Source organism: Schistocerca piceifrons, chromosome 2, assembly GCF_021461385.2.
Source record: "Schistocerca piceifrons isolate TAMUIC-IGC-003096 chromosome 2, iqSchPice1.1, whole genome shotgun sequence".
Lineage (NCBI taxonomy): Eukaryota > Metazoa > Arthropoda > Insecta > Orthoptera > Acrididae > Schistocerca > Schistocerca piceifrons.
This window is the reverse complement of record NC_060139.1, coordinates 121,072,449-121,099,182: the sequence shown is the minus strand read 5'-3', so window position 1 is coordinate 121,099,182 and position 26,734 is coordinate 121,072,449. Positions and strand designations below refer to the sequence as shown.

Sequence of the window (26,734 nt, the reverse complement as noted above, 5' to 3'; positions counted from 1 at the left end):
CATGTCCACGCAACATTATACGAATATAATTAAACATGGGATTATATGAAACCTTCAAAATTAGGATAGAAGTTATGAAGAAAGGAAGCATCACTGAAGTGATTAATGACGGGAGAAAAATCCTAATGTAGCTCAAATCTAACTCTATACACATAGCAACATGTTTCTTGAACCCAGTGGTTTTTTTGTGGAGGGGAAGAAAAAGGTGAAACTCTTGAGCTACAATGGTAAACTAAAATCCTTATGTGGAGACATGATATGGCAGGGTTCACAGTGTCTTTTACACTTTTCAAGGAACTTTAAATAAACGGTATAAAATGGGGGAAATAATGTTTTAAGTGGTAAAAGTTGCACACAGGAGCCCCTCTTGCATTTTCCCACTTTTATGTATAATGTATGTACATATTAGGCATCAAAATCTTTGTCAAGGACTTGTGTATTATCTAACAAAAACCACTTGGTGTAACTGGAACTGGTAATTGTCTGGGAAGAAGAAATGTTTGACTTAATTTCATACTTTATAATTAATGTTTTTGAAAAGCCTGCAGCTGTCATTCATTATTTACATAATAAAACACTGCACCAGTTACATGTTTTTTGCTTACCATGACACTTTGAGAATTTTTTCTCGTTGTCAAGCACAAATATTTACGTAAGTATTGTATGTGGTGCTTTGCATATTTGTTGTTCTGCATCTCTTGCCTGTGGTTGTCGTTCTCAGGTTATCGGTACTGTGCCTTCTAAATTATTTAGAAAACCAAACATATGCAAACTCTCTCACACTGTTTGTTTGTGAAACATGACAAAAAATACATACGTAAATGTTGCACTTGGCAATGAGAATAAATTCTCGAAATAAGTCTTGCTAAGCATGGAAATATACGTAACTGGTGCTGTGTTAAAACCAAAAACATCTGAGTAATGCAAAGTCAGTGAAGCTGTCCTCTAGCGCTACAAGTGGTAAAATGACAAAACACGATAAATATGGTTCGACAAAGATGTCATGACGATCACAATAATCATGAAGCTATGCATGTGCAGTAGAGACAGTTATGAAATGGTTGCGTTTGGTCATTATATCTTTATTTGAATGAACTTAGTTACTCCCATCAGCCACCAAGCCGAGCAGAGCTTGGAAGCGGCACAAGAAATGGCATGAACTGTTCTAACTTTCATCCGTTTACTGGTTCAGTGTAAACAATACTCGACGGCCAGCATCACGCCAAAGTCATTTTACGTCAGTTTTTTCTCCTCAAACATTTTTTTCATAAAGCATAAATCACGGAAAAGTTATAAATAAGTTAACGCAAAATCAGGTGTTACTTAACATAGGAAATTTGATGGAAGTACTTAAACAGCGAGGAAATGTAAATTCCAGGAACATAAAAGCAGATTATAGTCTAGATAACCTCCAGAATGTAATAATGGAACACCCAACCAGCTAAATTTGGCAGATGTGTGACCTAAAAGTCTTCCAGTGGGACAGCAGGGACATCACTGGTGGTAGAACCACTGGAGGACCAAGGGTCTGAACATTAATAGCACTAGAAGTTACTCTGTAATCTCTTAGCTTTCTTTTGAATATCTCTCATCAAAATGAGTGCAGTATCTGCCAAATACAAACACTAACACTACTGATGCTCAACATATAACTACAAAGCAAATCAAAACACAGCTAACATTATCTTACTTCTGTATCACCAACACTATCAAAGCACTACTTCTCCTTCTTTTTATTCTTTGTCCTTCTTCCAAAAGGCCATGCCCTGTCCCTTAGCAAAATTTTCTTGGCTATCTCCTCAGTTTTCCACCTATGATATCCCCTTGAAAATGTTTTTTTACCAGAATATCACAGGTAACTTTGGATGTAATTATAACACATACGAACTGTTAACACTACTGCACAGTTCAGATTATACTAAGTTCTCTCACTGCTAACTTTTCTGCTTCATAAAATTTTGAACTTATGTTGGACTTGAAAAGTTGCAGAAAATGTTTTATAATGTACAATATACAAAAAAAGCTTTGAAAAATCTGCTTTTCAGAATCACCATCACAATTTGCCAATTTACACACAGAATCTGCAGAAGTATGGAAACAGGGCAATAATACAGACGCATATGCAATTAAAGACAAATTTTCTCTTGTGAAAACTTGAGTGAAGGAAGTATGTAAATAAAGCTCCTGTTTAAGAATCTTCATTTTGATTAAGCAATTAGTAAAATAACACGAGTTTCTCTTCCCATCAAATTGTAAGCTGCTCTCCCAAAAATTCTGCTTTGCTGCAATAAATAAAATGCCTGTCAAGATTTACTGTTTCTCTCTAACACAGCATCACAGAAAAACAAATTTCAACATTGCTGACATTCTGGAATTCTCTAAAAGAGCAAAGTTAGAAATAGTATCCTAAACTACTGACATTAATGTAAGTAACATGCATTACAGATAACAAAACACTGCTTATCCACCTAGCGCTCCGTAGTTTTGTGGCCATTTCCCACGCCCATAATCAAGCGAAGGGGAGAAAGCAGAGGTACTTCTGTCGAAGGAATCTCTGCGTCCAGAGCTGTTGGTTCCCAAACCAAGACCTGGAATTGCCACAATCACAAAACTGTACAACAAAACAGTTAACATATACTGACATACAAATGACATTTATTTAAGCAAGGATATGGAATGAGAGCTAAAAATTACAGAAGAGGAGGCCTTTATACACTCAGTGTATGAGCAAGTGAACAACATAACACTATTTTATCGTTATAATGTGTATTTATTACATGTATAAAAAAAGGGGGGGGGGGGGGGAGGGGAAGTGTGGTTTCACAGGAAATCGAAAGTACATCAGATATTTAAGGAAACGTATGTAAATAATCTGCTGGATGTGGATAAAAAGTGGAAAGATAACAGTTTTATGAAAATTGCAGCATATGGTACTGAACAGCTTCCGCTGATACTTAAAGGCAATAGAAACAACAATTATTAAAAAAAGCAAAGGGGGGAGGGGGGGGGGGGGGGGGAGGAATATACAGCAATGTTCGAAGGCCTTTCATGGCCACTGAGCCTATGAAGACAATACTTAATTTAACCTTTGCCTGTATAGCATCTTCAATGGGGAGGGGGATAGGGATTTTGGGGGGGGGGGGGGGGGGGGGGAAAGGGAGAGAGAGAGAGAGAGAGAGAGAGAGAGAGAGAGAGTCCGTTCAACATAAGAATAAGCCTCATGTAAACATTACACTACGTATTCTACCACATTTGCTGGAACCTCATTGGATTTCGTTTCACATGAAACTGAAGCCAAGCTATCTGAAGTACAGTCAAGTACGATAATGAGGATACGTTACATGTACACAGGCTCAGTGATTATACAGGGCAACAGCTTTACTGGCACTTTTTAACTTGTGTGAGTGATCCAACTAACCTGCTGTGATGTGAACAGTTGCAGTAAAGATGTAAAATGAGATGAGCAGAGAACAAAATAGCTTTGAATGTCATTTAATTTTTGAACAGAAGGAAATAATTTATGGCAAAACTCACGCGAGATTACCGAACGGAAAACATACCATGCTCTCGATCTTAGCTGACATAGTACTGTAATTAAAAACATGAGCGATGAAAATTTCTGACTAACAAGAGCAAATTTTCTGCAGGAGCTATGTGGGGCATAAAAGTGCACTGCTGATTTCCCGCATAGTTAAATATTGAAGCCACTGAAGGTATTATAGTCAGTCGTCTGGTAATCTCTGGACCCCTTCTATATCAGACTCCAAGGAATACATTACAGTACTGCTTCACTGATAACAAGGCTATCGGCAAAAAACCCACGTGTCCTACAAAACAACGGGCATATTCAAATAAAGAGTATCTGATTTTTCTCAAAAAAAAAAAGAGCGTAGTTGTTCAATGTTTTCTTAGCTTCAACGATCTTATAGAATAATGGTAACTAAGAATTTATATTTGCAATGAAAACCAAAATTTTGCATGCAATATGTAATTAGAAACTAGAAGACGTGCATTTTTCTTGAAAATGATAGTTAAGTATGAGTTAATTAACATATACTTGATGAACTTCATATTTAAATGATTTATGTATTCAAACTGAACAAAAAAATTACACACAAGAATGAGATTTGAACTACTACCCCAGAATGCATACCATTTTCATTCTACAATGCTACCAATTACGCCCTGCACACAATTGGAATTTATCATTATATTTACTATCTAGTGTTTCTCGAAAAATGTCAACACTGATTCTTCTCTGTGATCTTGTGAAAAAGATTAAGAATAACTTGTTTCTTGCCATTAATGGTGTTCCATGTGAATGTTTCACTATGAAGCAGGAAGCAGTGTCACCCATTTTCACATTCATATTAACAGCGAGAAAATCAGAGCGCAAATGGCGTTTACAGAGTGCGTTGCTGTACAAGATTTTTGAAATAAACATTATGTAGCTCAAGTATGATTAACAAAACATTGATGGCTGTTAATACATCAAAACGTCAAAGTTGCATTTACCGTGACACAGTAATAAGATGTCTACTATGTAAGTTGGACCTACTTCCAAGAGCAGAACATCACTAATGTACGAGAGCTACAGCTGCTGACCAATCATTGTGTTTACATCAGACTTATTCTTAGAACAAAGTATAGCTTCAATGGGCAAACTGATCTCTTGGAGGCAAATGGGTATGGAATATGAACGATGCATGAATGAAGATATTGTGGTCTTGAGTCTGAAGACTGATGGATGCAACACTCCACACTAGTACACCCCACCTCTTCACCTATGCATAACTACCACACAACCTACACCCTACTGTTCGACCTGTTTACTGTAGTTGTGGATTGGTCTCCCTCTACAATTTTTGACTACCCCCCCCCCCCCCCCACACACACACACAATTACTTCCACTACCAAATTCCTTGGTACCTCAGTATGTGTCATATCAACTGAGCCCTTGTTTTAACCAAACTGTACCATAAATTTCTTTTTTCCCAATCTGATTCAGCACTTCCTCATTACTTATTCAATATACCCATCAAATCTTCAGCATTCTTCTAGAACCACATTTCAAATGCTTCTACTCTCATCTTATCTGTGCTGTCTGTCTTCCACATCACTCTTCTGCATAACATACAAATACCTCCAGAAAAGAATTCCTAACATTGAAATTCATGTTTGATGTAAAAAAAAAAACACCATTTATTGCTATTACCAGTCAGCATTTATATCCCCTCTACCACCACCATCATCAGTTTATTTTGATGCTCAAATAACAAAACTCACCTACTACAGATGGTGTCTACATTCCCTAAACTATCCATCAGCATGACCTGATTTAATTCAATTATATTCCGTTAACCTTGTTTTTACTTCTCCTGATGTTTATCTTATGAACTATTTTCAAGACATTCCTATTCCATTCAACAAATCTTTAAAGTCCTTTGTCATCTCCGAGAGAATTACAGTGTCATCGACGAGTGTCAAAGTTTTCGTTTCTTCTCCCCGAACATTAATTCCGTTTCCAAATTTCACCTTGGATTTCTTCAAAGCTTGCTCAATGTATAGGCTAAATAATATGGGGGTAAGCTATAACCTTCTCTATTTTCTCTTTCAACTACTTTTTTCATTTTCTTCGACTCTTATAAATGCAGTCCAGTACCCTCAAAATATCTTTTAGTCCCATTAACATTGTCAAAAGCTTTCTCTAAATACACGAACGCTATGAACACAGGTACACATCCATTTCTTCAATATTTCGTATCAATATTTTCCAACAATGACTTAACATTTTCATAATATTCAAATCTTTCAATGACTACCTCCTTTAGCATAGGAATTACTACAGGATTTCCTGAAATCTGAGGATATTTCACTTGTCTCGTATCCTGCACACCAAGTCAAATAATTTAATCATCTCTGGCTCCTACAAGTGTCTCAGTAACTATGAGAATACATCATTTAGGCCAGGAACCTTGTTTCTACTTATGCCTTTCGGTGCTCTGTCAAATTCTTCACAGTGCTGTATCTCCCATCTCATCTTCATTTACTTCCTCTTCTCCTTCTATAATACTGCCCTCAAGTTGGTTTCCATTATAGACCCTCTATATACTCCTTCCTCCTCTCAACTTTCCCTTCTTTGCTCAGTACTAGTTCACCATCTGAGGTCCCATTCTTCATACAGCAGCTTCACAGTTCACTGAAGGTGTCTTTAACCCTTTCACTGGTGTGGACATACCAATGCCACTTGGTTTTTGTATAGTGCACGTTACTTTCACATCACGGTGAATAAAACATGTTTTGTGTATTTATCATGTAACATGTGTGTCTCACAGCTTGCTATCATTTGCAAAGAAAAAGAAAAACTTGTTTTGATATCTCAAATCATTTACGAGATATGACGATTGTTACGACCACGATTTGTGATTCGCAAGAATGTGAATGGGCATGTTACTCATGACTATCAATCAGATGTAAAATCTAATAACTTGAGAATAAAATGAGGTATCGTTATGACGACGACGACTGGTTTGTGGGGCGTTCAATTGTGCAGTTATCAGCGCCCATACAAATTCCAAACCATTGCTCAGTCCAATCTCGCCACTTTCACGAATGATGAGGACAACACAAACACCCAGTCATCTCAAGGCGGGTGAAAATCCCTGACCCCACTGGGAATCAAACCCAGGACCCTGTGCTCAGGAAGCGAGAATCTGCCCACGAGACCACGTGCTGCGGACTAGGTATTGTTCTGCTCTCAATTCTAAATATCTTATCTATGTTTCATACACTGCAGAGTATGAGTTACAAATCAACCAAACGCAAAGTTAACACAATGCATTTTTACCACAGCAAAACCTTTCATATTTTATGAATGTCTCGCTTAATTTGACGCAATGCTGTATGTATGATGGATAATGAAAAGGAATGCAATTCTTTATTGAGCAAAGATATCAGACTGTAAGATGTGCAAGAATCAAATTTTTTTTCACCTAATAGGTTTCCAAAAATCAGATGATTAGCATTTCATTGTCAGCCAGAATGCAGTCTCTCAGCACATGCACAAACATTTGGTAAGCAGTACAGCCATAACAAACACCATCCTCAGCACGGAATGCAGAGAGAATGCTTGTAGCAGTGAAAGGGTTAATTTTCCTATGGGTGGTAGCTATCTTGCCCCTAGTTATGCATGCTTCAACAGCCTTGCATTTTTCCTCTACCCATGCCGGCCTAGGCAGTTTGTATTTTCTGTCAACTTTTTTTTACATTTATATTCCTGTTCGCTTTCATTTGCTGCATTTTTATAGTTTCTCCTTTCATCACTTAAATTCAGTATCTCATGTGTTATTTAGAGATTTTTACTCAACCTTGTCTTTCTACATTTGTGGTCCTCTACTGCTTTCCATATTTCATCTCTCAAAGCTAACCATTTACCTTCCATTGTATTCCTTCTCTGTTTTAATCCAATCTTGCCTAAAGCATCCTCTGAAACTCCCAATAAACTCTGCTACCTTCATTTTATCTAGGTCCCATTCCCTTAATTTGCTACCTTTTTGAAGTTTCTTCAGTTTTAATCTACTGCTCCTAAGCAATAAATTATGGTCAGACTACAACTGTCCCTGGAAATACATTACAGTTTAACTCTGGTTACAAAACCTCTGTCTTAACATTATACAATCAATCTGAAACCTTCCCATGTCCTGAACTATTTCCACATATACAATCTTCTTTCTAAGTTTCCATGGTTATTAACGTATGCTCTGTGCAAAATTCTATGAGGCAGCTTCCTCTTTCATTCCTTTTCCCCAGGCCATGTTCTCCTATTACTTTTCCTTCTCTTCCTTTTTCTACTACCAAATCCCAGGCACCCATCACAATCATGAGGGCACACTGAAAAGTAATGCTTCTGATTTTTTTTTTTTTAAACAAGAAAACTCTTCAAGCTTTTTTAAATAAAACATACGTCTTTATTATTCGTGTCTACATATTTCTTTCTCAACATAGTCACCCTGGCAATGCACACACTTCTCCCAATGAGAGAGCAGTTTGTTGATAGCATCACTGTTGAATGTTTGACTTTTTTGCCAGAGCCCCAACCTCACTTCTACTTGCATCACTTCACCACCACCACAGTGAAATACACGAAGGCGTTTTTTAGATTTTGGAAACAGATGAAAATCAAGATGAAGCCAAGTCGGGACTGTATGGAAGATGATTGTTAACAATCAACAAAGGCCTCGGACTGTTGTACATGTCACAGTGCTCCAAGTGTGGATGAACTCTTCAAATTCAAAACTCGTTTACAGCATGCTGTTTCTCATGCGCCGTTACACACTGCAATGTTTCATGCTACAATTTGAAGCCCTCTAAGTGGCAAAGAGCTGTAAATATGTAGACATGAAGAATAGAGGTATTCCAGTAAAGCTTTGAGAGTTTTCACATAAAAAATTGAGAGGCATTACTTTTCAGCACATGCTCTTATATTTTTGTCTCCATTACAATCTCAGTAAATTCCTTTAACTCATCATACATTATTTTAATTTCTTCAGCACCTGAAAGCCTAGCTGGCATACAAATTTTTACTATTATGGGGGCTGTCTGCTTCATGCCTATCTTGGCTACAATTATGTACTCACTATGTTGTTTATAGTGGCTTACCCACATTCCTATTTTCCTTTTCATTATCAAGCCTACTCCATCATTACCCTTGTTTGAATGAATATGATGATGAAACTGAAGGCTGATGAATGCAATACAATATGAGCTGACATATGAGGCTGGAGCAGAAGTTTAGAAACAAGTGAAAGCAATCCTCAATGCCCTCCACCACCTCCAATTCTCAAACAGGAATTGTGGGAAATTTTCAGTTTTGAAAACTAAACTGCCTGAATATCACACAACTACTTTTCCTTTGTTATCAGATCTTGTGCAGCAGAGAAGTGCACACATACCCACACATTTGCTTTTGCAAATTCATGAATATGCCATCATTCCACACTTATTTCTTTTCTTTACACTATGGTAATATTCAAAGTAAGCCATTCAAGGTCTCAAGCTCTACTACCCTATTAAAAACATTCTCCGAAACTATCACAGTTGCTTTAAGACACATAAGCAGGATACAGATTATGCATAAAATATGAACACCACAAAAATCATCTGTACATTTATTACACATATTCAGGAGGACGTTAGTTGTTAATGCAATTCTAAAGCAACTTTGTTAAAGAGTAGAAGAATGTATTTACAGAAGTAGTTTTAGAGATGCCAAACATTTATACAATGGAAGCTACAGCATTAACACATCTCACAAAACCATGTGTGTGAATTACAGATACCAAAAACTTATACTGCAGCCGTTCTTTTTACACCAGAGGAATAAGAGAGCATGGGAAAACATTTTAAAACCAGCCCAATTTAGTTTGTTTATCACCAAACAAGAATGATATAACAGGTTATGAAACGAGACACAGGCTCAAACAGAATTACTCAGTTTACAGTTACAACATTTTCACTAATTCAGCAGCTCTGCACATTTGCCCTAAAATTCATAGAATAGTGAAACAAAATAGGAGCATTATATCTTTCCTTGTTCTATGAAAAGAACAATGAATTTAGTCTAAACCTAAATCTCTACTGTCCAAAATACACACACACACACACACACACACACACACACACGTTAACATAAGCAAGTACCTGATCCTAAGGCAGCTGGTGAGCCTATGGTCCCAAGGCTGCAGCTGCTGTTGCTGTATCCCAACGAGTTGGCCAGTGATGCAAACCCACCACCTACACCTGACCCTGACTGCAGCCCTGTACAAGCAGCCAACCACCATGTTAGTTTGTACACACACTGATCTCTCTAAAATATCACTCCCTGTGATAGTAAAACCACTTACAAATTAAAGAGTTTCAACACAATAAAACTGCACTGAAATTCAACAACAGTTTCAAAGTCTCACGGTGGCCTTTTAACTGAGCCACACAACTACTGAACAAGGCATACCTCAAAATCATATAATCCTCAGGTAATTTTGCACTGTAAGTTTGCAAGTGTGAATTATGAGTTAGACATATGATGTTCTTTTAATATGTATAAATTTACTTTAAGAATCAGCACCATTCAGTTAGTTGTGATTAATACTACACAGGTGTGGTAGTAATTTTGAAAGCAAGTTTAGTACTATAGTGCATCACATAAGTAACAAGTAGAAAACCACGAAGGTAATAAACCAATGAGGAATTAGGAAACTTTAGGAGCTCTTATGAAATACCAATCAAAAACATACACAATATCCTGACATACATTAAAAATACAATGTATTTTCCAACAAAATTACAGACCACTTTGAGCGCTTGTTTCAAAAAATTAACCGGTATTAATTGATTAAATGAAACTAAATTGTGGGTTACAAATGACAACATACTACTGTGCAAAACCAACATATGTTTTTATTTAACATCACGGGAGTGTGTTGACAACTAATTGAATTACATTAGAAATTGTATTGTAAAATTCTTAACGACGACTTCAGAACATCAAAATCAGTGTTTCCAAGGAAAAAACTTATTCTTTCCAGCAAGAAGATTGAACTACTTGTCAAGAGAAAATAAGAAGAATCAATAAAGAAATTTCTAGGTGAAGAACGAGTTCATCAAAGAGCTTGAAATTACAGAAACTTTTTATAACTCATTTACCAGGTGTAGAAGTATGAAACCGGAATTTCCCTATAGATGGTGCTAGCCGTTAGTGTAGGGCCCGTGAGATCATGCCTGCAGTGCCACCTGCTTCCTGTAATGGCTGACGATGAATGTCAACACACAATAACCCAAGTTCCACACATCAGTATTTGTTTCAAATGCATAAACATGTCTAGTTTTGTGCCTAGGAACTATGATTTGTGCACTGTACTGGTTTCCTGTTATCATTTGAAGAAAACTGCTGCAGAATCGCATCAAATGCTTGTCGATGCTTTCGGCGAATTTGCTCTCGGTTCAAAAAATTCAAAAGTGGTGATTTTGACATAAGAAACGACAAGCACGGGAAACCACTGAAATAGTTCGAAGGTCACGAATTGCAGGCCTTATTGGATGAAGATTATACTCAAACCCAACAGGAACTCACAGAACAATTTAATTTGATGCAGAAAGCTATATACACATATAATATCCAGACATAAATTAAAAGTACAATGTATTTTCCAACAAAGTTACAGACTACTTTGAGCACTTATTTCAAAAAATTAACCAGTATTACAAATGACAACATACTACTGTGCAAAACCAACACACACACACACACACACACACACACACACACACACACACAGAGGGAGGAGGAGGAGGAGGAGGAGGAGGAGGTGGTGGTGGTGGTGGTGGTGGTGGTGTGCGTTCATAAGCTGTGATTAGGTATCAATGTGGAAGAAAACAAGAAATCCAAGCACTTGCATTACATTAAAACATAGGAAAACTAAAACAGGACTCAAATGGCTCCGAGCACTATGGGACTTAACATCTGAAGTCATCAGGACATCACACACATCCATGCCCAAGGCAGGATTCGAACCCACGGCCGTAGCAGCAGCGCGGTTCCGGACTGAAGCGCCTAGAACCGCTCGGCCACCACGGCCAGCCTAAAACAGGACTTGGACATTTACTATGTGAAATGCAAGTTCAGTGTTTTAACCACTATTGATTTAGTATGAAACACGGATATTGTGAATACAGCAGTGGCCCCAATGACCAGTGAAGATTTGTCTGGAGACGTCCCAACAAACAGTAGTGGAATACCAGCCCGACTGTCACCCCACCCCCCACCCCCCGACAACTAGTGAGAAAAATGGGTTCCGCATGAACTGAATGAAACACTGCAAGCAAATTTAAAGACCACTTATGAAATGTTGCTCGCCAGATACAAAAGAGTTGTTTCTCCGTTGAATAGTGACAGGTGATGAAAAATGGATATATTTTGAGAATCCTAAGCATCGTAAATCAAGGGTGAATCCAGGTAAACCATCGCCAGCCACTGCAACATCAAATCAATTAGGAAAGAAGACAATGCTCTACGTTTGGAGGGATCAGGATGGTGTCATCTATTAAGAGTTGCTAAAACCTGGCGAAACCGTTAACACTGACCACTACCAATGGCAAATGATCAATTTAAATTGAGCATACGTGAAAAATGGTCAGAACATGGAAAAAGGCAACACAAAGTCATATCTCTCCATGATAACGCTCCATCATACACAGCAAAACGAGTCACGGAAATGATCGAGGCACGCTCACTTGGGAAATACTGGGGCCTTTTTTTTTTTGCGAGCATTTATAGTTTGCTGGAGAGGTAGGAGAAATATATAAATAGCAATGGAGATTATTTTGAATAAAACATTTTTTATCAGTTTCATATGATTTGTAGTTATTGCATCCAAATACCGGTTTCATACTTCTACACCTGGTATTTCAGTAGTAGATAATTAACATTTCCTCAGTGGACAGCCTACGGTTTTCAAAGAACAGCATTTCAAAATAAGTTTTTAATTTCATCTACATCTCGCATATCCCCAAGAGAGGTTTCGAACATTATCCTGTCCACTGAAAGTTAGCTAAGTTTTCACATCTTTGGGCTGGAATCTCACTGACTGGAGTAGACTGTTCAGTGATGAGTCCCACTTCAAACTGAGCCCCGATGACCAGTGAAGACACGTCCCAGACAGTGGTGGGATACCAGCCTGACTGTCACACACCACACAGCTCGACAACCAGGCCATTTCTTTTCATAAGAGGACTTCTTTGGTTGTCACACATTGTACCCTTACAGCACAGTGGTACCTCGATGATATTCTACAACTGGTTTTGTTGCACTTTATGGTAAGGCGTCCTGGGCTTACATTTCAGTAAGATAATGCCCACCCGTACACTGCGAGAGTTTCTACTGACTGTCTACGTGTTTGCCAAATCCTACTTCATCCAGCAAGGTCGTCATATATCTCACCAATTGAAAATGTTTGGAGCATTATGGGCAGGACCCTCCGACCTGGAATTTTAATGGTCTAATGTGCCAAAAGGACAGAATTTGGCATGATATCAATCAGGAGAACATCCAATAGCTCTATCAATCAATGCCAAGCTGAATAACTGCTTGCGTAAGAGCCAGATGTGGGCCAATGCATTACTGACTTGCTTAATTCATGAAGCTCTTTCCATTGAATAAATCATCAATTTTTTCTGAAATTGTAATCATTTGTTTGTCTGTGCATGTACATCACATCTACTGATTTCCGCCCCTTTAGAAGATTGTTAAATGTGAATTCTGAGATAGATAGATACAGTGAAGTGAAATACAAAATGAAAAATGAAGAGGTACTAAAACTGGGTTGAGTGACTAAAGGAATTTATTCAGCAAGGACAATAAAGTAAAAGAAAATTAATTTGTCAGGACATCTGGTGATGACTGGCTGGATAATAAATGCTACAGTAGAAGGAATTAAACTAATTAAAGGCAGAAGGATAATGAAGATGTAAGTGAACAACCGACATTAGTTCATATATAAAAGACATGGTTAGCCTATACAATTCATTGGGTTTCAAAGCAATGCTTACTGATGAGTATACAATGTACAAAGATGGGTGATGCATGGAGAGACAAATACACTCACCCAGTTTAAAAAACCAGCCTCTTGGCTCGCATTTACGCTAAATGGGAGGCCTGTGGCAGCACTTTACAAGATGGAGCCAATGCAGGAGTAGAGTTTTAGTTTGTCATAATATGAACAGTGTTCGTCGGTGTGAGAGTTCAGTGTGTATTTGTATGCAAATACAGGAAAGCTGCATCTGGTCATCAGAACATTTTGCACTGGTCTTAGCAGATCAGGGGTACTGGCGGTCAGTATAAAGGGAAAAGCACAGGGCAACTGTGAGTCTCAAGAGGAAATTGAGGAATGCGTGAAAAAGATCTCTGTGCACAGCCCACAGAAATCAACCACTTGTGCAAGCCATGAACTGGGTGTGTATGAATGCGGAGTCTCGTGGCGATAACATTGAATAACTGCTTGGCTGAAAGCTGTGTAGTTTTCAGCAATTGACACAATTAGAAACCCGAGAACATTTTATTCCATGAACTGGGCATTCTGCACAAAATAGTGTGGGATGTTTCGAGGCAGCATTTGCATTTCAAACTCTGCCATCTACAAATGTTACACCACTTGACTCCAGACGACTACGGCCGCCAACTTATGTACCTGAATGTGGCATGCTATGGAAGATGATGACTTTGCAGAAGCACTGATTTTCAGCGAGGAGGTGGCTTCCCATCCATAGGGAAACGTGAATCATGACATAGTGAGAGTGCAGGGTACTGAACTGCCGCATGTTTGTGAGGAGCTGGAAAGGCATTCATCAAAAGTGAATTTCTTCTGTACCAAATCCAAGACAAACGTGTATGACATCTTTTGCTTCACCGAGCAGATGGTGACAAATTTCATGTACTTGGACATGTTGCAGTTGTGGTTGTTGACACGACTGACTGCTCACTGCTTGACTTTCATCCTTCAACAGGATGAGGCTTGATCACACTGGAGCACAATTGTCTGTACCTTTCTCAGCCATATTGCTTGTGGGGCACGATGGTTTGAGTTATGTTTCTCTGTTGTCATGCCCCTCCAGGTCACCAGATAAAACATTGTGCGATTTCTTCCTGTCGGATTATGTAAAGGGCAAAGTTTATGTGGTGCCAATGCCAACAACTCTGCAAGAACCACAGGAACACATCACTGTTGCTGTTATGGACATAGATTGAAACATACAGGGATGAATTGGATTACCACCTGATGTGTGCCAAGTACCAGGAGTACACACATTGAATATTTGTAAAATGTATTTGAAACTTGGAGTGTATCTGTCTTTTTATGTACCACCCATATTTGTAGGACATATATTTAAATAAACAATGTTTTAAAATCCTATGAATCATTTAGGCTAAGCCTGTACAACATAATTAAAATGATGAGAAAAAAGAATGGTGAACACTGAGCTTGCTGCGTATATCTATCGTAGAGCTGTTGTTGTTGGGCTTTGTAATATATTTTCACACTTTGGATGAAATTAAATAGGTTCACTTCCAACTGCTGAAGAAATGTGAGCTTAGACTTCACAGGCAGATGCTACAGAAGAGAAGCAAGTATCTCCTTCCTCCATTTTCATTTGCACCTTAATGCAGTGATTGAGCTTACACTTGACCAGTCTGTACTGACCTCCAATAGTAGTTCCATTTGATGCAGATGAGTTGTAGAGAGAAGGCTGCTGATTGCTGTTGTAGATTGAGGCTGAGGGTGGTGTTGCAATCTGCTGAGGTTGACTGCCCAGTAACCTCATATTACTTCCTGAAATATGACACGAGTATATCAAATGCAGAACAAATAGAGTCATCTACTGGAAGAAACTGATTATTGTGGAAGTCCAAATTGCAAACATGGTGAAATACCATCCACCATGGTGAGAAAACTATTTTATACAAATACAATCTATTTTATACAAGAACACTTACAAGATGCACTACAGTTGCTGATCTTCCTCCACAAATTGAGAAAGAATACAACCATATTGTTTTTCCCAGGACCTTTCAAAAACGTTTGAAGATGTTCCTTACTCAAGAGTAAAAACTGCTAATGATCAGTTTACTTAATAACAGTTGGATATGTCTGTCTATCTTTTTATACATTACCACTGGATGGAGCTCCTGAGATGTGACATAACTGTTTTAGAACTTGCCATTTCTTACAGCTGAAACAATTGCAGCCCAGCACCTGCCCGAGTAGTTAGTTTAGATCGAACATTTGATGCAGTGTTGTGATACCAACGGAAATTTCATTTTAAAGTTTTCCTAGGATTATGTTTTATGATTTACCTAATGTCACAACTGAATACCTATACCTAAAATAACTTTGATTAGCTTCTGAGAGCCAATCATTCTGAGAGCCAATCACACTCACGAATTTTTTTTAAAATTTGTTTGCAGACTTTTGTCATTTTTGTGCTTCTGTAAACAATGGATTTCATTAAGGTTGAGTGAAATAGATTGTTGTTCCAAGAAACACTGCTGCATTGCACAAATGATTGAAGAGGATCACATGACTTCTTGTGGGTGACACGTTCTTTGTCATGACAGTATAGTCGACCAATGACCTCAGCAGTTTGGTCCCTTAGGAATTCACACACAGTATAAGCAATTTTGCAAGAACATTTAGCTACAAAAAAATTTGTGTTCCTAGTGGATTTTTCACTATTTGACTAAAGCTCAAACCTGACTGTTATCATCTTGGGTATTAGTAACCAATTGAGTTGAAATTAGTCTTTTATTATGGGGTAAAAAGGTCTTGAGCTTTTCCGCTCTGGTGTTTTAGTCAACGTTCATCTGGAGATGTGGTTTTTAGTGGCATAAAACTTGTAGTGATCCAATAAAAAAGGACTAATAAAGGACTAATACCCAAGATGACTATTCATAGCTGTGATTGCCTAAGACATGGTAAAAAAATTCAACTTGGTAAATGCAAAATCCTTATACAACATTTTCACAAGAAAAGAAACTTCGACATATTCATATAAAGCAGACACAATGTAGCAATAAAATCTTTGGGTGCGTCAACAAAAAGCAAAAGCAAAGAGAGACTTTCTTCAGTTACATTGGCTGTTTTGTAACCACTGCTTTAGAGCAGAACTACACAGTAAACATGGATTGCGAGCAGCAAGTACTGTACCACCTCCATCATCCCAAAGAATAGGGGAGGAAGCTGATAGGTACTTGTGTACATGAGAAAATTGATCCATATGTAAATGCTTGGAGAAATTCAGACTGTCTTTATATTCTCTGTCATATCACAGATTAATTTCTTTGAGCTTCAAATCTGTGCGAACAGGGTACCGGATGCTTTATCATTTTCCCATTTGTTGCCTTACAAATCCAGAGTTCGTTTTTCCCCATGACTGGTGCTCCACCAGTAGGCACACAAACTAATAATAATTAAAAAAATGACAAATCTACATTTTCTTCAACAAAGCTACAAATGTCACATCCAGCTTTATGTCTGCAATATCTACACTTTCATTGAGGGAAGGGGAGGAGGGGGGAGGACACAGCATGAAACCTTACGGTCTCCTTCTTTGTGACAATGCCCTCTCTTACATGGCAGGTCAAAGATGTAAAGGCAATTGGTTGATTATACTGTCATGACAAAGAACGCGTCACCCCAAGGAAGTGTGACAGACCATTACTGTTTACATTGTAAGTAAATGATGAAGTAGGAAACATCCAAAGTTCTTTAAGATTGTTTGCAGAAAATACGGTTGCCTATAAGAAAGAAGCAACACCAAAAGATAATATCGATTTGCGGAATGACCAACAGAGGATTAATGAATGATGCGGTCTCCAGCAGTTGACCCTGAACATAAATAAATGTAACATATTGTGCAAACATAGGAAAAGAAAACCACTACTGTACAATTAACAAACTGCTGGGAACCTTATATATCGTAAAATATCTAGCAGTAATTATCCATAGCAACCTTAAATGGAATGATCACATAAAGCTAATAGTATGAAAAGCAGATGCCAAACAGATTTACAGGAAGAATCTTAAGGAAAAGTAATCCATTCACGTAGGAAGTGGCATATGAGGCACTTGGTTCACAGATTCCCGCGTACTCTTCATCTATCAGGGATCCTTACCAGGTACAACTGGTACAACAGAGAGGGAAGATCCAAAGAGAGGCGCTTTTCAAAAAGGGATTGTTTAGTTGGAGCGAGACTGTTACAGAGATGCTCAACAAATTCCTTTGGCACATGTTAGAGTGGCGCAATGCATCATGGAGAAGTTTGGTACTGAAGTTCTGAGCAAGCACTTTCTGTGAAGAATTGGACAACATGTTAATTTTTCCAAATACATCTTACAAAATGACTAACACAAAAAAATTCAAGAAATTAGAGCTAATACAGAGGCTTACCAACAATCATTCTTCTCAAATGCCAGTAGTGGGTGGAACAGGGAAATGAGGGAAGGTAGACGATCAGTTAGTGGTACCATAAGTACCCTCCACTACACACTGTTAGGTGGCTTGCAGAGTATGATGTATGATGTAGATGTGCACGTGGATGATTATTTGGTGAAGAAATACATCATTAATGTCTCGTTGCTCATGTAACATGACTTATCACAAATTCTTGGATACACTTCTTACTAAATATCGTTCAGAAATGTCAACACTAAAACTAACATTTACCTTATGTACTGTAACATGATTGTACTATGCCACATGCAAGTTATTATTATTATTATTATTATTATTATTATTATTATTATTATTATTATTATTCATTTTGAGAAATCCTGCACTTAATTTTTCTTATTTGTGATAGCTTGCCAAATCTTAACATTCTTTATTACATGCCACATTTGCACTTCCTATGCTGAATATCTTTAAGTGAATTAGTGTATCAAAACACACTGCTTCCCCAAGTATTGTTAGTTCAATCATATTCAAAATGTTTTCCTATGGCAGAGTGTGGGCAGTTGTCTTCAAAGCTGGAACCTCTGCCTTTTGTGGGCAAGTGCTCTACCGACTGCACTATCCATACGACATAAGACTTGCCCTCGCAGCTTTCTGCCAACGCTTCCATCTCCTACCTTCCAAACTACACAGAAGTTCTCTTGCATACCTTGCGGGACCAGCCTCTCAGAAGAAAAAAGTAAGTCTGCAAGGTAGGAGATGGGCTACTGGCAGAAAGCTGTGTGGGTGGGTTGTGAGTTGTGTATGGATATCTCATCCAGCAAGATAAATGGGCTGTGTCCATGTCTGGCACACAATTTCACCTTCCAGGAAGTTCCATAATCAAAGCATACTTGTACTACTAGAACCTGCAGATGACTGCAGATATATTTTGCAGTTATTACACTTAGTGCAGGGTGTTCCAAAAAGAATATACATATTTCGAATGCATATATTTATTAAACTTTAAGACATACGAATATGAAACTTTACACACACATTTACGAACCTCGCAAGTTCAGATTACTGATGTTCAATATGCCCTCCATCAGCGACATGATACATCAATACAAATTCCTCCAATACTCGGGCAAGCATGTCCTTCGTCACTGATGGTGTGACAGTATGGATCCGGTTCTTCAACTCATCCAGGTTCTGAGACAGTGGTGGAACATAAACGTTGTCTTTAACAATACCCCACAGGAAGAAGTCAAAGGGTATCAAATCCAGTGACCATGGAGCCCAGCTGGGACATGCTACATCAACAGCTCTTTGATGACCAATCCAACAGTTCAGTAGAGTTTCATTTAGATATTCACGCACTTGACGACTCCAGTGAGGTGGTGCCCCGCCTTGTTGAAAAACAAAGTTATCTTCGTGCAACCTTGGAAACAACCAGTTTTGTTACATAGCGAGATACTGTTGACCATTAACCGTGTTTCCATCAAAGAAGAATGGGCCGTAAACACATGATCAGGATATCGCAAAAAAACACATTGACTCTGGGGAAATCTCGTACATGTTCAATGGCTGCATGTGAGTTCTGTAGGCCCCAAATTTCAACACTGTGTTTGTTTAACTGACCACTAACATGGAAAGTTGCCTCATCACTGAACACAATGCATTGTGCGAAAGTGTTATCATTGTCAATAGCATCAAGAATCTCGTTACAAAATGCCACACGTTTGCATATGTCATCAGGATGCAGAGCTTGTAACAGCTTTAACTTTTACAGCTTCATAACGAACTGGCGTCTCAAAACACGCAAAATTATTGTTGTAGTTATTTTTAACTCCCAACTGGCATGACGAGTTGATTTTGAAGGACTACGTTGGAAAGCAGTTTGAATTCGTGCAACATTTTTTTCAGGAACAAGAGGGTGGCCAGGACTCTTTCCTTTACATACACATCCTGTAACTAGAAACTGTCGATATCGTCTGTGAATGTTCCACCCATTCAGGGGATCAATTTGGTACCTCAACCTGAAATGTCTTTTCACTGTAATCACAGAATTGCACTTCACAAACTCAAGAACACAAAATGATTTCTTCTGCAGAGTAACCATTTTAAACATATGATGGTTACCAAGCAAAACAGAGGACAACTGACATCTAGCAGCTATTAATATAAACTAGACTACGTACTCGTTTCTCCAATAGCCAAGCCGAGGCGCAGCGATTGATAGTTTGGACAAAATGATACTTTGTAATACATATATTCTTTTTGAAACACCCTGTACTTCATATGATGTACACCTAATTTAGTTTTCTACTGCATGTGTCACAAATGGCACTGTATAAATGTTTCAATCTAAAAGGCTGGGGCACTTACCAGGGGTGCCTGTGTTTACTATAACAGGTGCAGGTGAGACTAGCCGCATTGGAGTGGCACTTCCAATACCTCGTACATTGCCCATAACTATTGATCCTTGATCGTAGTAGGCAGGTATTACTTGATACTGTCCTTGCACCTGCTTGTTAAGAAAGATTATTAAAAGATAACAATATAAAATTATACAGAACAATTTAATGAACTTAACATATTTACCACTATTTTCATTGTTATACCTTGCAATTTTAGGGTTAGTGGGTGACTAATAATTTTAGTACTGGTATTAATACTCATCTAGAGCTGCAATCTTAATAATCTAAATGCACCCCACATTGCAGCAGTTTTATAAAATCGATACATGCTGACCAAATTAATGGCTACAACATACAAAATGTCAGAGTCAAAAAAAAGGGGAAGAAAGAAAGAAAGAAAGAAGAAGATTTTGAACAAAACAATAATGATACATTCAGCACATATTAGTTCTGACCTTTTCCTGGACTGTCTCTCGCCAAACAGTGTGTAAGAAATTTACATTTTCCTCTTTTGCATCACCTATCTTTTCTTCAGTCTTCTTCATTTTCTAACCTTGTCCCTCCTAGCTTCAACTGCATACAAGTTAGACACACATCTCCTCCTCACCCTTCTCTGACAATCCTATCCCATGCCCCTCTATGTCTCTCCATCTCCCCATCACTTCATTCCCCAACTCCTATCTCTCTATCTCTTACTCCTAACACTCCTTCTGTCTACCTTTTCCTCCCCATCCCATCCTACTCCCTCTCAGTATCTGTCAAATCTCTTCCTACCACCTGTCTCTGCTCAACTATGCCCATCCAAACTTTCAGCCCCTGCAAAGCATGCCAATACTACCCACACAGATGTGGGGGTAAGTTCTTTTGTTTTTTTCTGACACTTCAGCATTAAAATTTGTAACTAGGAGATTAATAAACATGTCTTCATGAAAGTCAGAACCTACAAATTTTGGGGGCTCTACCTGAAATAAACTGAACAAGTGACAATACAGTTTCGCCTGTGATGTAGCAATGTGCAATGGTGTTGATTTTCAATCTATGGTAAGGATTCACATTTTTACTACGATTGGTAGTAGCAGAGTATTGCAAGTAAAACGCGACTACAGGAGAAATAGCCGGCGTGGGATGTGGTGTGTGTGTGTGTGTGTGTGTGTGTGTAAATCTCTACACACACATTAATTTTCAGAACAGTTCAAGATGACAGAAGAAAGTCAAAATACTTCAGAGAATTTACTTGTTTTACTTTTTAATCAATAGCAACTGAACTTGATGCTAAGAAGTCATTTACTGAAGCATCATTTTCAGAAGCGGAGTTAGGGGCAATATGCAAAATAGTATGTCTAACTAGTAGGATGAAAACAGAAATGACTACCGATATTTGTAGTAATTTATTCAACATTGACAAACTTGGGGTGAAAAATGATAACACAGAATATGAAGAGGAAGATCATGATACCGATGATTAAGAGGAGCATGCAATCCAAATGGATAGCGAGACAATTTAGGAATGGGCAACAAAGCAAAAAACTATTCCCACCGTGTTCACAAGATATATGTAAATCTTCTCTGTCATTTCTAGAGTGTTTTGCAGGAGGAATTTGATGTGAAAACAAGATCCGCCAACTGCTTATTCACCATAGGACTACATCGGAACAGTCTCTCCAAGAATATTTTCTCTGAATGAAGGAAATTGCCAGCCATGCTGATATTGATAACAACTCGCTATTTAAGTACGTAACTGACAGGACAGAAGACAACTCGGGCACACTTCTACTTCATAGTGCTGGAAGTGTAAAAGAGGGAAGAGTCTAAGGAAAAAATGAGGCATTACAAAAGAGCTGTGAAGTCATTGCCAAAAAGAAATAATAAAAGTTACAGCAATGAAAGTTTAAACTTCAGTAATAAATATGCTAAAGACTCTAAGTAACAGAAATACTGAAAGTGCAGTTTGGGATCCAAACAAAAAGTGTTTCAATTGTGGTGCCTGTGGTCATAGTTCAAGCACAAAGGCAAGCGACACTTCAGCTGCAACAATTTTGGCCATATCTCAACTGAATGCACGAAGAAGAAGAATAACTGAAAAGCGGCAATGAATGCAAACACTGTTAACAGAGTATTAACAACTGTAAATTTTAAAATGTACAAATAAGTAACCGATAACTGACTGGGGCAGTCAACTTTATTTATTACAACAGGATGTTTTTGAAATTATGGATCCTCGAAGTTTGCAAAAGTTTTGACGGGATTTGGGAAAACTTTGGTTCTCCACAGGGTGTTGTACAGGTACTGTTGGGATTTATGATTTGAAAATTGAAACAAATTTATAAGTTTCTAGACACACTATGAATTTAGAAATGGTAGTTGGAAACTACCTTCTACATCAAATTGGAATATCAATAAACAAGGGTACAGTTACTTTTGGGATGCCAGAAGAGGGTGTACCCATATAGCAGACAAACCAGGATTGGATACTGAAAGACCTGTTAGTGATGAAACAAAGGAACATATAGAAGATTTAGTGACTAGTTACACCCCAACAAAGACAAAGTCCACTGATTTCAGAATGGAGACTGTTGTGAGAGAACAACTGAGAAAGATATTGTTGGCAGGCAAGTCTAGATGTGGTTTGATCGGGGAATAATAACACAAAGTTCATCTGAATATGCTGGCCATGTAGCAGTTGTAAGAAAGAAAAATGAAGATTATCCCATCTGTATACACTACAGAAAATTAAACAAGATCACAGTGAAAGTTTGTTACCCATTGCCCACCATAGAAGATCTTTCAGATAAACTACAAGATGCATTTGTGTTTTCCACACTAGACCCCAAGAATGTCTCCCCCCTCCCACTTGATGTTGAACAGGAAAGTCATAAATATACCTCATCTCTGACACATTCAAGGCAGTTTCAATTCAGGAAAGTTCCATTTGGATTATAAAATTCACCTGTTGTGTTCCAACATTTTGTTAACACTGTTCTTTGGGCACTGGTTCAAGAGAACATAATATTTGTTAATATGGACGATATTACAATACCAACAGAGTGATGAGGCACTTCAACAAATTGCTTTAGTGTTAAAACCTGCAGCAGAATATAACTTGGAAATTAATTTGCAAAATGGCAGTTCCTGAGGGGAACTGATGAGTTTCTTGGCTGTGTTACACAGTGTGGACAAATCTAACCTCTTTTGCAGAAGACAATAGCTGCTCAAAACTTTCTAGAACCTAAATCTATTGCAGCAATAGATATAAAAGGATACTTTAAAAAGTATATCAGTTTAATAAGTCACGGCTGCAAAATACTAACGTGGGTTCTTTACAGATGAATGGAAAAACTGGTAGAAGTCGACCTCGGGGAAGATCAGTTTCGATTCCGTAGAAATGTTGGAACACGTGAGGCAATACTGACCCTACGACTTATCTAAGAAGCTAGATTAAGGAAAGGCAAACCTACGTTTCTAGCATTTGTAGACTTAGAGAAAGCTTTTGACAATGTTGACTGGAATACACTCTTTCAAATCCTGAAGGTGGCAGGGGTAAAATACAGGGAGCGAAAGGCTATTTACAATTTATGCAGAAACCAGATGGCAGTTATGAGAGTCGAGGGACATGAAAGAGAAGCAGTGGTTGGGAAGGGAGTGAGACAGGGTTGTAGCCTATCCCCGATGTTATTCAATCTGTATATTGAGCAAGCGGTGAAGGAAACAAAAGAAAAATTTGGAGTAGGTATTAAAATCCATGGAGAAGAAATAAAAACATTGAGGTTCGCCGATGACATTGTAATTCTGTCAGAGACAGCAAAGGACTTGGAAGAGCAGTTGAATGGAATGGATAGTGTATGAGATGAGATGAGAGGTATAAGATGAACATCAACAAAAGCAAAATGAGGATAATGGAATGTAGTCGAATTAAGTCAGGTGATGCTGACGGAATTAGATTAGGAAATGAGACACTTAAAGTAATAAAGAAATTTTGCTATTTGGGGAGCAAAATAACTGATGATGGTCGAAGTAGAGATTATATAAAATGTAGGCTGGCAATGGCAAGGAAAGAGTTTCTGAAGAAGAGAAATTTGTTAACATCGAGTATAGATTTAAGTGTCAGGAAGTCATATCTGAAAGTATTTGTATGGAGTGTAGCCATGTATGGAAATGGAACATGGACGATAAATAGTTTGGACAAGAAGAGAATAGAAGCTTTCGAAATGTGGTGCTACAGAAGATTGCTGAAGATTAGATGGGTAGATCACGTAACTAATGAGGAAGTATTGAATAGGATTGGGGAGAAGAGAAGTTTGTGGCACAACTTGACTAGAAGAAGGGATCGGTTGGTATGACATGTGTTGAGGCATCAAGGGATCACCAATTTAGTATTGGAGGGCAGCGTGGAGGGTAAAAATTGTAGCGGGAGACCAAGAGATGAATACACTACGCAGATTCAGAAGGATGTAGGTTGCAGTAGTTACTGGGAGATGAAGAAGCTTGCACAGGATAGAGTAGCATGGAGAGCTGCATCAAACCAGTCTCAAGACTGAAGACAACGACAACAACAACAACAACAACATCATCTCAAATTCTCTGCAACTGCAAACTTCTTAGCAATTTACTGAGAAATAATCAAAAATATAAGTTTGAAGATGAGCAGAGGCAAGCATTCAACATGCTCAAAGATCTTCTTTCATTGCGAATACAAAACCGAGCTATACATAGGCGCAAGCAAAGGAGGTTTTAGAGCAGCGTTATTACAAAAATCTCCAGGTGAAGATAAGATAAGAAGATAAGTTGCAGCCAGTTTTGCTTACAAGTAAGGAAAAAAACACCTTAATAGGAAAAAAACACCTCAAGAGGAAAAATTCCGTAGTTATGAGCTTGAAGTTTTAGCTATTGTTAATGTCTTAAGGCAATTCCAGATGTAATTACTAGTTTCGTTTCAACAGGCTGCACTGCATTCCAAAACACTATCGATAAAAAGGACTTATCACCAAGAATATCAAGTTGAGCTTTGTCTTGGAAGAGTGTTCTTACACCATCGAAGACCGATTGATTCTAGGACGAAACACATACATGCCTTAAGTTGCTGTGAGAACGTACTGTCTGGTTTCGCACATATCTTAATAGCCACAATCAAAAAAGCTAAAGAGAAAGATGATATTAGGCAGTAATCAAGAGTATTCGCAAAGAACAGCCGTAGGACAACTTTTCAATGACAAATGGAATTCTTTTCAAGTTATATGTCTGAAGAGACACCTTGGTGGTTCCATGCACTATTCAATGTGAAATCATCAAGTTGGTGCATGAGGAAGGTCATTACGCAGTAAGGCAAACTGAAGAGGAAGTAAAAAGAATATTATATACCAGATGTGACTGCCAAATGTCAAAGTGTTACCTCCAATTGTGTGAAATGTTTAACTGTGAATAAGAAATCAGGAAGGAAAGGTTTCTTCTGTCCCTTTTGGGAATTCATTCCAGGTAATTACTGATAGAGAGGCTTGCTTTCATGGAATACTGCATTACAGATGTAACTGAACACATTTTAACAACACGACTTCCTAGAGCCAACAGACAAACTGAGAAGATCAGTCCTTTTTTGGCTGAAACCATTGCTAAGCTTAGCATTGAAAGCCCAAATGAATGGTATAAGGTGGTACCATCAGTTGAATGTGCCATAAACTCATCATACCATAGAAGTATTGGGAGAACACCATTTAAACTTTTGACAGGAGTTAAGATGCACACACAAACTCATCTTCACATCACAAAATTACTATTACAATAAATTATTGATTCATTTGAAGAGAGAGACAGTAAACAGAAGGAATATGCTAAGCAACAAATCAGCATGGTGCAAGACGAAAACCACACTAGCTTCAACTTTTGCTGGAAGAAAGCCCCCAAGTACAAAGTTGGTGACCTGGTGGCAATGAAACAAACACAAACTGGACCAACATTAAAGCCGGCGAGATACCTATGGTGTGTGCTGAGAAGGTGATAAGCACATAGGTCCCAGGACAACAACAACCTGTGCCAAGATTACGCGACTGTGGCCAAGTGACTACTCATCATCGAAGTTATATGATTGTCACGAAGACCGAATGTGGGATTCGGATGGGGGATTTAAAGGGTTCCCTGCCAATAAGACTGGTGGCACACCAGAGAAGCTAAATGCTTTACTTACTTTTGCGAATTCGTAGATAAACAATATACACAGAAAAAAAGAATTTTTTGGTTAAGTTATTGTGTGTCTCTTTGAAAGTTCAGTATTACAGTTTGTAACTACGAGGTTAGTAAATAGCTCTCTCACATTTTATATATATTTGTTTGTCCTTTTACC

The 26,734-nt window shown here is 38.1% G+C and overlaps 1 protein-coding gene across 5 annotated transcripts in view; it reads right to left on the bottom strand.

The window, feature by feature from the left end:
- LOC124776586 (pumilio homolog 2) overlaps positions 1-26,734 on the bottom strand; it is a 592,179-nt gene that overhangs the window by 25,186 nt on the left and 540,259 nt on the right. For 2 of the 5 annotated variants that reach the window (XM_047251637.1, XM_047251642.1), the window contains 4 exons: positions 20,372-20,513; positions 15,253-15,381; positions 9,701-9,817; positions 2,469-2,588 (listed from right to left, as the gene is read on the bottom strand). In XM_047251637.1, coding sequence (XP_047107593.1) covers positions 2,469-2,588; positions 9,701-9,817; positions 15,253-15,381; positions 20,372-20,513 — 508 coding nt within the window. The remainder of the gene's footprint in view (positions 1-2,468; positions 2,589-9,700; positions 9,818-15,252; positions 15,382-20,371; positions 20,514-26,734) is intronic. The other 3 variants (XM_047251638.1, XM_047251640.1, XM_047251639.1) reach the window with 3 other exon arrangements.